Here is a 14,935-nt window from a genome sequence, read left to right as displayed (position 1 = left end):
AAATTGAAAATCCGACATTTGATACGCAACAGCCTAATATTTACACAGATTTGGCGCAAGCTGATATATGGACCTACTTGATTACATGGTGATATCTCGCTCCTAGGTTTTAAATAAATATAATTTACCAAAAAAATATTTCTTCCTTTCCTGAGAACTTACTGTATGTATATCACTTTCTTCACCCACTTACTTCTTCCTTAATTGTGACAAGCGCTAAATCAAGTTTTCGAAGCATCACCATTATCTGGTGTGCTTGGTAAACCTAAAAATATAAACAAAATCTTAAATTATAGTACGTGTAATATAGTACTGTTTCATTCTTTTACCAATACCATATTCTAGTTTCTTTTACATTTAAAAATATTCATGTTATCTAACTCTTGAACTCCACTTTATCTAATATATTTTCATATTGTGTATGCCATTTGTATCCATAAATCACACTGAAGCAGCAAATTTCATTATGCTCATTTAGCAATTGTTTTGAAACATCCCTTTAATTGGTTATCTGGTTCTTTAATAATTTTTGATAATAAAAAGTTGTGCATCAATATGTTATTTTTTATTTTCCTCTTGGATATCTAAGCATTTTGCTTGTTCATCAAATCTTACCATTTAAGCCTGAGAAATTAATAGAGTTTGTGAAATAAGAAGAAACTTGAACTTCCAAAAGGACGCATAAAGAATAACTCCAGATTAATGAATTAAAGTGTGAGAAAATTTCAAGAAACCTAAGAACAGTATGAAAACGAGCCCCGATAAAATTAATAGTGCACATGCTGAAAGAACAATATATCAGCTCTGTCAATTGTGGTGTAATGTAAGTAAAAAGCATACCGAAAAAAAATGCATATATATATATTACTAAGTCGTATAGAACCGGATAGAAAATTGTGTGTTATCCATAGTGAAAAAATAAAATCAAACTGAGCTGGCAACAAATAGCCTGTACTACTGAACATTACATATAGAGTATAAAAGACAAGATACAAACCTAGATCAAATATATGTTTGGAGGAAATGGTATACATCATTAGAAAGCAAAGTGAAGAACTAAGAGAGGAGGTGGAGGTAAGATAATGCGAGGTATTTCACATGAATATTAATTTACATCTAGTCATGCTGATGAATAATACTTAGAAAAGGCCCAAGAATTAAGTAACTAAATGGTACGATGCTATCAGAATGCGATATACACCACTGTATACCTAAAACTTTACGAAACTGGAAGGATCAGAAGTGAAATAAGATATCGGTGCTAGAAAGAATTGTATGGCAAAAGCTTGTACTATGCGTTAGCTATTTAATTAATGTATACTTACCATTCGTGAGGCAGTTTTTATGAACAAAGTTCTAACTTCAAACTTTGTCAAGAGAGGAAGAAATATGCAATAGGGATGCTTCGAACAAACCATCCTATCCTGGCTGCCACACCGTACCAATCTTGAGCCTAGTAAATCGTTAAACAACCCACTAACCATATATCATAGTATTGTGATATATATATATCACAACCATACATATCTAGTGAATGAACATGGTTATCCCAGTTCTTTCATTGCTTACATGCTTTAGCCTTCACACAGACATCTTCTGAAAGAGAAAGAGAAAATGTTTGATTTACCTGTTAGGTAATAGATTACTTTCGAGAGAATTCTCTGTACTTTGTCAAACATCAAGGCACAAGGCTATTACTTTAAATTAAATGCTAAACATTTAGAATTTCCAACAATTGGTTTTGTAACTGAGATGTTATTTAAGGGCGAGTCTCAAGTAATTACGTTCAATAACACGAGTTAGGCTTAAATACATATCTTTAGAACGTTCGGAAAATTGATGCTGTAAATGTAAATGAGATTTAAAAAAAAAAACAAAAAGTGAACTCCGTTACAAATCATATTTATCCATTGTTTTTTCAATTGAGGAGCAGACATCCTCATCATTCCTGCTCTGTCTCAAGACTGTAGCATAATCAGAATACATTCTTGCAGCTAATTTGTTCTATAGAGAGTTATCAAGATCTGACAACATAGCTAACGTTAAAGGGGTTGGGTTCAGCTTATAACATTGTGGTAAACCATTCAACTGTGAATCAAACATCACATAGTTTGACATTCACATTCTTTGAATAAAATAGCTGTTGAGTCATTGTGAACTGTGATTTCCATTCACTATGTGAAAGAGTTATCTGATGAGACAATCAATTCAAACTGAGTCGAAAGCAGATTCAATATCGAGATAAACAACTACTGCAAGGCTGCAGGGCTAATGTAATTTATTCTTGAAGTGTAACAATGCAATTGATAACATATATCTTTGCATAAATAATTTTTACCAATTTAGTGTTAATTAGCATATTCTGGAATCCATTAAAGGCTAGAGTTTATCATACGCCACAAGGTTGTAGTGGCATATAATAGAAGATAAATAAGGTGACGAGATATTTGAGTAGAGTTATTTGCTATAGATGTAACTTCCATTTTCTTTCTATACAGAATGGCTCTTACTTGAGATCGAAGTATAATTAAACTGCCAAAAGAGAAAATAAACTAAGTGATATGTCAAAATGCCCTCGTAAAGAACACTTTATAAAATCCCCACCTGGCACAGTATCTTGCTGAGAATAAGTAGTTTTTATTTCTTTTAGGATAAAAGAACAACTTATATCGACATTGCTGATTCCTCAGTAATTTTATATGGAGTGAGTGAAGTATATCTATGCTCAGTCAATGTTTTTATGACATTGACTTAAGAAAAAGGATAATATGCAAATGCTTTACATTGCTTGAGAAAATGTGGTGTCTTTATTTACAATGGAAGAGAAAGTTCCTCAGCTTCTTCGAATATAACTTTTAACTTATACTGACGAGAGATAATTAGCCTATAAAAAGTCAAGATCCATACATGCAAAGTACACGAAAAGACATTATATTCATGAAATATTTACCTCTACGTCATGTAACAATGTTCATTGTTTCCATCATGACTCATTAATAAACCGTGATCATCTCTAGACATATGTTAAAACTAATATAATGTAACGTTTTCTGGGAGTTCTTTAGATAATTTTATGTTATTCTAAGTGTCCGATGTCTTGTGAGCAACCATTACCTGTTTCAACAACGAAAGCAACAAAATTACAAGAGTTTGATAACTGATGTGTAATCACGTAGTTCCTGACTTGACACTAGAAAGGACTTTTGTAGATTTTGAATTACAATTCTAGCGACTTATAAGTTTACCAGCTAAGTGGATTCATTCAAAGAACCCTTTATTTTAGCTCTTGAAGTCTTCTTAGGAAGGCTTATTCTTCCAAGATTTTTAGAGGTACAATTGACCTCGAATATTCTTTTCTACTACACATAGAATACCTTGGACTACTTCTACGTATGGATGAAATGTATCTAAAACGTTGACACTCATAACACTGTTTGAACAAGGTATAAAAGGACCTTAATGAACAGTTTCAAATTTTATAACAACATGTGAGTGAAAAATTGTTCTCTTAAGAGTCCATTCTCTTAGGTCCCTTTTTCTCCAAATTCTTTAAACACTTGTGAAAAGCACCGACGGCTTGGCATGGCCAAGCGCGTAAGGCGTGCGAGTCGTAATCCGAGGGTCGCGGGTTCGCGCCCGCGTCGCGCTAAACATGCTCGCACTCCCAGCCGTGGGGGCGTTATAATGTGACGGTCAATCCCACACTATTCGTTGGTAAAAGAGTAGCCCAAGAGTTGGCGTTGGGTGGTGATGACTAGCTGTCTTCCCTCTACTCTTACACTGCTGAATTAGGGACGGCTAGCACAGATAGCCCTCGAGTAGCTTTGTGCGAAATTAACAAACACAAAGCACCGAACTTTTCATTGGGATCTATCACTGAAATTATATTCTTCATTTTTACTATTCACTACTGGCGTGGTTTAAATACTGAATTATATTGGATATTTTACTTTTTGTTTGTTACAACATTCATTGAAAAGACCTGACAAAAGAAATTGTGTAAAATCACTCATGTTTATATACCTTACACAGGGGATCCCAGCACTAAACGATGTGGACAAAGTGCAACATTGAGAGCAATTTTATGTTTTTTGTGTGTGATATTTAAATTATCAAGACTTCTGTAACCGAAAAGCTTATGGACTCATAAGTAATTATATGCATTAAAACGTTAGAAAAATGTGTTTACAAAACCAATAGGTTAAAATTAAAAATGAATAAAAATTTTACACTTTCCCGCTAAGTCATACGTATTTTTTATTCGAGTTATTAAACACACACACATCTCTTATGTGTTATAATACTTTTGTCAATTTCAACAAACAAATAGTCCTATATTATTTAATCTCAAACGCTTTATTTTACTGCACAAAATACGTAAACTAGAGATATTTTGGTCAGTTTGTGACAAAAGTTTAAAACTTCCACGGCCTAAAATTATATAGATATAACTATGGAACACATTTTCAGAACGTATTAAATTTTTGAGAAACCAAGCTAACATAAAAATAAAAAACTGTGTTCAGAAGATCGTGCTTTTGTAAATGGAATCCTCAATTCTGATATCAGCACATCCTCGGAACGTTTCTTGTGGTCCACAACCAACAGCTCCAGTTCCGTCCTCACAGATTCCCCACGTGTTTGCTTGTATTTCACGAAAGGAAACAAAGGATGACAATAAGCTTGATGTTACACAATAGCAAATATAATATACACTCACACACACATATGTTTGAAAGAAAAATGGAAATATATATTGGTGAAGGATTAATGTGGCATGGAACCACCAAAAAGCCATCAGAACATCACCAGTTAAGTCCGGTATTGATAAAGCAAGGGACTGATATGTTTTGAGTAGATTTCAACTGTCACTAAGAACAGTTTCAAATTGGCAGTGAGTGCTTTTGAATAGCTACTTTCTTCCTAGTATATTATTTCAAAATTAAGACTAACTAGTGAAGATAACGAAGCAAACAAACAAGCATAACTTCTTTTATAAAATTACTATTGTTGTGTAATGAAATGGTTGTTGTGCTACTATATCATAATTAATTGTGATATGATTAAGTTATTTATGTCACGATCTGGTTGCTGACATCCGTTATTGAATCTAAACCACATTTCAGTTGGTTCTAAAATTCTGTTTTCCTTCACTAAGGGAATCGACATTTGGCGTTTGAACTTAATCACGTACTTGAGTATTTTGTAATTATAGTCTTTAAGTATTTACTTAACAATAATACATCTGTCATGTTGACTTTTAATTTCAATTACATCAAGACAATTTATTTATATTCTATAGTATATAGTTACTTAGTAATCATGCATGTGCTAGAAATGTTGTTTATTTATTAACAAATTAACCTTCGTATAAATCCATAACTGTTTCGTGTTCATATATTTAGCAGATAATCAGGTTTAATCATGTAGCGCTGATTTGCCATGTTAATCTAAACTGTTCATGACTGAATTTGTTAAATATTGTGTTCAAACTTACAGATTGATGGATAAATATATGTTTAATATGGTTTAGACCAGTAATTGTAATGGAATGTAACAAGAGGTTTAATGAAATGTGAAACATTATTATATTTTATCATTGGAGTTGTAACTTAATGGCGAGTAGACATTCTTGTACTCTTTTACCTATGTTTTTATTAGCTTCAAGTGTAATGACATTTCGGTGTTTGGTTCCTTTTTCCTACAGGTAATGTGCCAATTACCATAGTGATACCAACTGAATTCAGATTGGAGATTCCAGTTTGCTAAGACGGATTTAATAATTGATCTTACACCATTGCATAACCCAATATGTTATATTGTATGGCGAATTACCATGCTTGAAAACATACGATCTTTCTCCTTAGAATTTCATTTTTTTGTACGTCAAAATACGACAAGGAATCCAAATGACTCATGTGACAAACGAAACAATTTCAAAGGAAATAAAACAGGCTCAAAATAATCCTAGTACCCTTACCTTTCCTCCCGATTGGAAAGGCCTAATAACATTATGTTCAGACACAGATCCATCTATTGAAAGCAAAAAGTGAGTCGCAGCATTTATTGCTTAACATGATTTTATTTCAGTCTTTTTTTTTTTAATGTGAGATTTCAAGATCAGTAAGGATGGATGGAGCTTCACGTACAATTTAGCAAAAATGAAAGTAGTGAAGAATCAAAACTCTTAATAATACAGAGGTATATGTCCTTTCATAAAACATCTCGAAACTTACATGAACTCATTAATGTTAGATTTCACATATTTGCTTGAGATCCAGTGCATTTAGGTATGAGCATGTCAGTTAACAGACTATAATATCGTATTTTCTTAGCATCTTGGTTATAAATAACTTATTAGCTTTATAACGTAGTTATGCAAGATGAGATTTCCCCTTCAAAGTTGCTCATTACGTGTTAGAAGAAAGAGTTGATGTTTCCATACTTTTGTTATTATTTAGTGGGGTGGAAGGTACTACCTCAATAATTTTATCATTATTTAGTTGGCTAGAAAATGCTGTTTTAGTACTTTTGGTTCTTACTGAGCGATGGTGAAATGTTACTATTTCAATACCTATAGTTATTAGAAAGTGGGATTGGAATTTGCTGTCTCAATGCCTAGTAGAATGGAACTTGTTCTTTCAACATTTTTTTATTACATAGTGAAAAAAGGCCTTATTGTCCCAATACTTTTCTTTTTTACTTAGTGGGGTAGAAGTTGCTGTCACAGTCCCTTTACATCCTCATTACATGGAGAAGATAAGAGTTGCTTTAATAGTAATTTTAACCATTAGTTAGTAGAAGTGGAATTTACTGTCTGAATACGATTAGTAATTTATTATTGAGAGAAGTATTTGCTGTCTCGATACTTTTGGCAATTAGTTAGTGGGTTGTGAGTTGTTGTCTCAATACGTTTGGCTAGAAGGGTGAGATTTCCTTTCAAATCTTACAAATGTTACAAATGTTTTGCTGTTACTTACTAGGGATACAGTTACTTTTTTCAATACTTTTATCGATTACTTAGTTGGGTGAGAATTACTGTCTCAATACTTTTGTTCATTACTTAATGAGGTGGGCGTTGCTGCTTCAATATCTTTGACATTTAGTGCGGTAGAAGTGGCTCCCTAAATATTTATAATCATTATTTACATGAGGTTACTGTCTTAATACTTTTGTCCATTACTTAGTGACGGAAAGAGTTACTGTCTTAATACTTTTGTTCATTACTTAGTTATTGTCTTAATACTTTTGGTCATTACTTATTGCTTAATGAGAGAGGCACTTGCTGTTTTAAAAGATACTTACCTGTTCTATAGTGCCATTGAAAGACGCAGCGTTCACACGTAAGGCCACGTGGGAGGTTCAAGTCAATCAAGAAAACCTCTCTTCCCGATCCATGAGGTAGTACGTATTTGTATCCAGAACCATCAGCTAATTCGAGCACATATTGATCTAGACAATCCTGATCCTCTTTTTGGTTTTCATATCTATGGAGGGATTCAAAGAAAAAAGATGAACCCTAAAAAAATCCTACAAATCAATTAGCGCTAATTTTTATCATTCCCTCTGTCTTATATTAAATTATATTATATAACAGTTCCCTCAAAACTCCTTGGTTTTGTACTGGCGTATTTGAGTTTGTTAATATGTATGCTTGTAAACTTTTTATATGTATGCATAGTTTTACTAAAAGTGAAACTGACCCTTTTCCCTCTAACTGAAGTAGTATGTATTTTCTACTTTTTACTGACTAGAATATTATTTTAATTGATTTAGTAAGAGTACTCTTATCCGTTCATTCATAAAATAATTTGTTTTGTCATCGTAAACTATAGATGAAATTTAATCATCATTGCTCTTTTTTTATTATTTCATTCATTTCTGTGATTGAATTTGAAAACACTTTGAACAAAAAGGTAAAGCGACCCATTACTTGGGTTATCAATGAAAGAAAACTTCCAGGTTTAGATTATCCTTTGATCTTTCATAATACATTGAAAATTATTTTACGATATGAGCTATAGCCGTCTAATTAACACATCTGTACTTAATCAGGTTTCAGTTAAAACCTACAGTGATTTCAATATCTAGCGCGTAAGGCGTGCGACTCGTAATCCGAGGGTGGCGAGTTCGCGCCCGCGTCGCGCCAAACATGCTCGTCCTCCCAGCCGTGGGGGCGTTATAATGTGACGATCAATCCCACTATTCGTTGGTAAAAGAGTAGCCCAAGAGTTGGCGGTGGGTGGTGATGACTAACTGCCTTCCCTCTAGTCTTACACTGCTAAATTAGGGACGGCTAGCACAGATAGCCCTGGAGTAGCTTTGTGCGAAATTCCAAAACAAACAAACAAATTCAATATCTAAAAATCTGTGTTAGATTATTCTAGTTTTTCGTTCCGTTCTTGTAAGAATAAATAACACATAGGAACACTCATTTCTAAGCAATAACAAAATATTTTTGTAAACTAATTTTAAAAACACTTTTTGCTCAAAGCGTCGTCTCCAAACATTTTATTTTGCAAACTGTCTGACGTTTTTTTCTATTTTTATGGTTATCATATAGACTGGCCAACTCTATCATAACATTTAGGAAAAATCGATAGCAACTTAAAAAACGATGCGTTAATATTAGGGAAATAAATTTTTTCAGATCTGTTTTGCACATTAAAAATGCGTTAAAATAATTATCATAGCTGTTATATAAAACAATATATAAATATATATATACGCGTTAAAATTATTTTATCGAACCTTTTATCTTTGTATTTAAAATTTAAACTTTACGTATCAGTGCAACTGTTTGAATAGCTTGCACCTAGCAACCAAAATTGGAATGAGCTATTCATATGCTAAACTCTGCTATTTTGCCCCCAGTGTTTCAGTGGTGAGTCTGGAGGTTTATAACGCTAAACACCAGATTTCAATACTTGTGGTGGGTAAAGCACAAATAACCTATTGTGTATTTGATACTTTGATATTTTGAAGCTAAATTTATGGAGTTTGGAGTTCGTATTAAATTAAAAGTTGATGGTTGTTTTTATTAACTATCTCTCGAACATGGGACAGTGTATTAAGTTAAATAATGTTTTGAATGAGTATTATGGCAGTTTAGTTAGTCTAAGGAAGTCTTTATAATGAGTGTATAGTTTGTAGCAAAAATGTTATTTATTAAACTATTGTCAGTTTGAAAATTAAACTCGAAGCCCTGCTAAATTACACAGATAATTGAGTACATATGTTCTGAAAACAAAGGCCTGCCAGAATCTTTACAGAAACTTCTGCCATGTTAACGACTCTATATCTAAACAGTAACATTTGTTGTAGTCATTTATCTAAATTGTCAGGCTACTCTAAAATTTAATAGTCTTTCATGGATCACAGTTGGTAATTTATTTAAACTCTTGCTAAGTTATTTAAGGAGCATTAAATATACGATAGTAAATGAAGCAAACCATTAGGATGGTCAAATCTCATTAGGTATTATTGGTATTACGGCCGAAAATATCGGTAAAAGATGAAACAGTTCATTCAAATCTTTACAAGATAGAACGTAACAACCATGTATTATATTAATGAAACTCAGATATGGGTTGAAGTTTAGTTATGATTTATGTAAGTAGGTTGCATTGATAATAAATTAATACTAAATGCTTTAGAAACAGTTTATCAAACAGCCTGGGAGAGAATATTCTGTCCATCCAATAAATACATGTAGTTATGAAGCATTCTTTACTCCTTTGATAACTTAACAATATAATTATTTAAAAAAATTGCTATCTAGACTTTACTAACAATTTAATAAACACGTTGTTTAAAGAGTTTTCAGTTAGATCTATACTGACAATTTAACAAACCCACTGTATAAATTAACGCTTATTATACTACTTATCTTTGTTATAAAATCTGTGAATTTAAACCTCCTAATTTTGTTTATTTTTAATAACGGATTTTCCAAAATCTAGCTACGCAGATTTAAGCAAAAAATTATTTTTTATCACCTACGATTTTCTTTTACAAATCGAGAACAAAAACTCTACTCAGATCGAATTGTTATATCACTTACCACAATTAACAGTTTTTATTATTATGTTTGGATTTTAAAACAATCGGTAAGACTCTTCCGTCGCGATTGATTTAGAGAAATCTATAGCTAGTGGTCGTCAATATTTTAAGCACAACAAAATGTGACCCGATTTCAATGAAAAGTATTTACTTATATAAAAGTACATATGACGTTTTGTGAAAAATCTCTACGTAATGGAGAAAGATGGATACCATTTTCGGATTTAGCGTACAGGAATTATTGTAAAACATGTAAAATTGTCAAGACAATAAAACCATCACAGGCCTGTTTAACTTAAAAAAACACGCTGTTTAAAGAGACGTCTGCTGAATGATACTGACAATTTAATAAACATTCGCTGCAAGTAGACGTTTATTACTCCACTGATAATGCCACAAACATGTCATTTAATGATGCGTCTGTTGTATGATATTGACAATTTAACAAACACACTGTTTAAAAAAATGTACATTGGAGCACCATTTAGCCTCGGACCAGTAAACCGCGAAATCGCTTAAGCCGCAGTAGCAAGTCTTGTGAGCGAGGATTATCGCGGCTCACCGCTAATTTAAGAACGTGTAAAAACGCGGCTTACGAATTTAATCCTGGCTTTATAACTTCAAGGGGATATTTAAAAAGGACTTGGTTTAATTTGAGAAATAAATAAAATATATTACAATAGAAATCGACCTTTAATCTACCTTCTCCGCTCTCTATGTCAACTTTATGGAGGCGGCCATTGTTACCGAATCACACCTCTCCATAAATTAAAGTTAATCCGCGGTAAATCCGTGAAAAAAGTGATCAGTAATTAAAATATTATTTTTAATTCGATAATCCGATATAATGATCACGCAATGGCCCGGATGAGGCTCCTCGGCGGAGCTGTTGGCGACTTCGGCTTTTCAGTCACAAAGGTTTAAGCCGCGGACCACTTAAGCCGCGGTTAAGCAGGTTGATCCCCAAATACCGCGGCTTAATGGCGCTCCACTGTATTTTCTGGAGTACTGATAATGTAAGAAATTTATAATGTAAAAATATGCTTGCCTTTTAATAATAATTTAACAACTCATTGACAGAAGTGGCCATTAAATTAACAAACAAGTACTGTAAAACAATGCTCTTCAGAAACCGTTGATGTATTTTGCAAAGGATTACTTTCTACGTTCTACTTATGACAGAAATACTGTAAATGTAAGCAGTTGCATTTTATGGATAATCCACTTAGGTCACGTTGCAAAGAAACATCTACTGTATTGGTTATTTACCGAATATACCTGTGAACAAGATCCATTATCTACATTACTGACACTTAAGCAAAAACATCCTGTAAAGAAATGTCTTTGATAATCTATCAAACATACCTACTCTTAATAAATAAACTTAGTGTTCCGAAAATTGTTTTTTATCTCAAAGGTTAAGTTCAACGGAGGTCCATTTCAACCTAAAATTTGATTAACGTTTGTTACTAAGCTAAACTAGTATCGGAGAATTCCATTCCCTGAATACAAGTTAACTGAAGCAAAATAAACTGGACCTATATCATAGTAAAAAGTATCAAACATACTGTTTGAATTATTTATGTTACAAACACATACTTCGTTCACAAGGTTTCTGTAGTATTTATCTGCAGTGTTCAAAAATACAACAATACGTTTGTTTTCGATTAAAAATAAACTGTATATCTCAATACGCAATTTATAAATTAGTAAAAAGGTATAAAGAAAGTACCTAACTGGACATATACGGAACTCAAAGTGGCCTTTGTGGTTAGCTGTAATGTTAACTGCAACAGTGATTGTCTGACCATTCTCATACGTTCGAACAATGATCCCATTACCGTATTTTCCTCCATTTTCATTGTCTCTTGGCTCAGGCTCGTCCCACGGATCTCCACAAATTCCACATTTCCCATTGTTTACCAGCCATTGACGCTAAAAGATAAATTGAAACATAGCAAAAAACAAACCAACTAAAAATAAAAGGAGCAAAAAACTTGTTTTTGAGTATGTTGTTTTCATTTATTCACAATATGATGGATAGGATGATATCAAGTGTAATATTTGGTAACTGAAGTTAATTTAGTAAGAGTGTAACAAAACCCAGTTGTTCGGAAGAAACCTTTAATTTTTTGGCATACACTAATCTAGTTATCTTTGATAGTATTACATTACTGCTTCAACAGCTTTTTGCTAAACTCATGTTTCTCAGCAGAATGTCAATAATTAACAGACAAAAGAAATATCCAGTTTTATAAGTTTGCTTCATTCTTCTGTGTATTTTATTCAAATAGAAACTAACATGTACATTGTAAACTGTTATTTCAGATTAATATATTAATACTGTATTTCTTAATCATTCACAGACTAATAATGCTTTAGAAACATTTTCATACTCTAAAGTTGAAACACAATATAAATTATATTTCCTAGCTTTTATGTTTAGAAATGACTTATTATTACTTTATACTATTTATTTTGAGACTACAATCCGTAATAAATATAAGCAGTTATGCAATAATGAAATGCTGATTTGTATGTAGAGGTTAAAGGTGTTTGTTTATTGTCAAACACAAGCCTACACAATGAGATATCCGTGCTTTACCCACCGTGAGTATCGAAACCAAAGTTTTGGCGTCAGACATCCTCAAACCTACCGCTGGACTACGGGGAAAAACAAAGGATAAATATCAAATAAAAGTTGAATTGTTTAATAAATACTAACTGATACGAAAAAATACTGATACAGTATAAAAGATGATGGGTAAGTATTTTTAACACTGTTTAAAAGTGTCGTATTCTTTGTAGGTTTATGTATGGTTACAAGACTATTATTTTGTTGTACCGTTGTCATTTTTTAAAATATTTCAAGAGTCTAAGGTAACTATAATATTTATGGTTGGTTTAATGAATTTTCTCAGAATGTTTGAAGAACCTTGCTCGATACAAATTTTTTATAATTCCTGTCGGTGTTGTACCATGTCCTTGAAAACTATATCCCGTAGGCTGCACATAGCCCGTAACGTGGAGAGCATAAGAATGAATGATAAATGTGTTCGTTATTGAAACTTTGTTGAATATTTTCACCACGACAATGAAATTTTAACTGAAATCTATAGGAATCAGACTTTTAATAAGATATTTGCTCGTGAATGCAATGTGACAGCTGTATCTTGTTTTTTATGCTTCTTTAAGAGGTGCCGAAAAGACCCAGGTCTAACTTCAAAGTTAATTATTCCAAAGATCTCAAAGTGAGTAAAATTTACTGTTGTAAAGAGTTATAAAAACTGTTTGACTCCAGGAAATTTTGCGGTGCAGAAGTTTAATAAAGAGAAATATATAGTTAACCGTATAGTCGATAAAGATTTCGAAAATAAAGAATAGGTTATATCATCGCCAAGTTTGTTTTAAATAAATTTTATTTTAAGACGATGATGTTTCGTGCTAGCACTCTTCGTCACATTGCACGAGCTAGCACACTTCGTCATATTGCACAGCTTATGACTCGAAAAGTTATTCTCTTGCAATGAAAATATAAAACACTTGGCGGTTGTTTAATCTATTTTTTAATTTCGCTATCTTTGTCGCCTATGTGGTTAGCTATATATTTCTAAGTATTTTTAGTGTTTTGACGAATCCATTGTCATTAGCAAGTACGTTTCATTTTCCTTTTTCTTCCAAATTTCACAAGCTTTTAAATCCCATCAATCATTTGGAAAATAAGTTTGTTTGTTTTTGACTTTCGCACAAAGCTACTCGAGGGCTATCTGTGCTAGCCGTCCCTAATTCAGCAGTGTAAGAGTAGAGGGAAGGCAGCTAGTCATCACCACCCAACGCCAACTCTTGGGCTACTCTTTTACCAACGAATAGTGGGATTGACCGTCACATTATAACGCCCCCATGGCTGAAAGGGCGAGCATGTTTGGTGTGACTGGGATGGAAAATAGGTATCTATACAAAAACTATTTTTAGTGCATGTTTCATCAAAGATGTAGAATATAGTTATATTCAATGTAAAAAATAATAACATTCTTTCTTAGAAGACGAAAAACAACGTGTTTGAGCATTTTTTTCGGATATTTTTTACACTAAGTGTAAAACACTATAATATTAGTACTGATGTTAAAGTGTTTAACACAAAAGATCATTTTCACAAGTAAAAACAGTTATTAGATGTAGATATTGTGAATATGTATGAAGGATAATATTTTAGCAAACATACTTCAATGTTTCGAGTTCTTCCACTTTATATACTTTTTAATCGAGACTGGTTTCTTAACAGCTCAGCAGTAAGTCTCAAGACTTATATCACTAAAACTATATTTTGATACTTGTGCTAGGTAAATACGAATACCAGGTATGTAGCTTAGTACTTAACGGTAGACAAACAAACAAATAAGACTAGAGTGACATATGTGTAGTATATGCTTGTTTTACATGTTGTCAAATAGAAATACAAATGTGCATCGTCTGTTTAAAAAACATGAAAGTTACACTTACACGGAATCCTCCGCAGAAAAGTTCATTATCATTCCAATTTACTGGGTTGTCGAATCCAAACCTCCACATGGAAGAGCGTGAAGAAGGATCCTGAAGATAACCATGAGGCCTACAAAGGCCTAGAAGTGAAAGAAGTATTAATTGTATAAACATTTTAATGATTTTTTGGGTGATTCCTCAACTTTTATGGACCAGCTTTTTATATCTCCTTATCAAAGTACCAACTTAAGTTAGCTACACATCATTAGAAACCGAGCAAAATGATAAGTAATCACAGATGGAAGTTCCACTATCTTTCCCGTGAGAAACAAAAATATATTTTTATAAGTTATAGAGAAGTAAGACAATGTGAGGATAATTCAGTTAAGCACAT

General features: G+C 32.6%; 1 protein-coding gene across 1 annotated transcript; it reads right to left on the bottom strand.

The window, feature by feature from the left end:
• Positions 1 to 4,266: 4,266 nt before the first annotated feature.
• LOC143222718 (uncharacterized) lies at positions 4,267 to 14,734 on the bottom strand. The gene is made up of 4 exons (XM_076449618.1): positions 14,563 to 14,734; positions 11,795 to 11,997; positions 7,306 to 7,487; positions 4,267 to 4,644 (listed from the first exon to the last, which is right to left on the bottom strand). Exons 1-4 carry the CDS (start codon positions 14,713 to 14,715, stop codon positions 4,523 to 4,525), a joined length of 660 nt encoding a protein of 219 aa, XP_076305733.1. The 5' UTR covers positions 14,716 to 14,734; the 3' UTR covers positions 4,267 to 4,522.
• Between the last annotated feature and the right edge of the window lie 201 nt (positions 14,735 to 14,935).

This window comes from Tachypleus tridentatus, chromosome 8, assembly GCF_004210375.1.
Source record: "Tachypleus tridentatus isolate NWPU-2018 chromosome 8, ASM421037v1, whole genome shotgun sequence".
NCBI lineage: Eukaryota > Metazoa > Arthropoda > Merostomata > Xiphosura > Limulidae > Tachypleus > Tachypleus tridentatus.
The sequence above is the reverse complement of the archived record's forward strand: the minus strand, read 5'-3'. Positions and strand labels throughout refer to the sequence as shown.

What these genes read in the sequence shown, in the direction of transcription:
- LOC143222718 (XM_076449618.1), bottom strand. Translation starts at nt 14,715, where the DNA reads ATGTTTATACAATTAATACTTCTTTCACTTCTAGGCCTTTGTAGGCCT. An exon ending in TTCCGTATATGTCCAGTTAG is followed by an intron (nt 7,488 to 11,794) that starts GTACTTTCTTTA and finishes ATCCCTCCATAG; the next exon opens with ATATGAAAACCAAAAAGAGG. An exon ending in TCAATGGCACTATAGAACAG is followed by an intron (nt 4,645 to 7,305) that starts GTAAGTATCTTT and finishes GTGAAATACAAG; the next exon opens with CAAACACGTGGGGAATCTGT.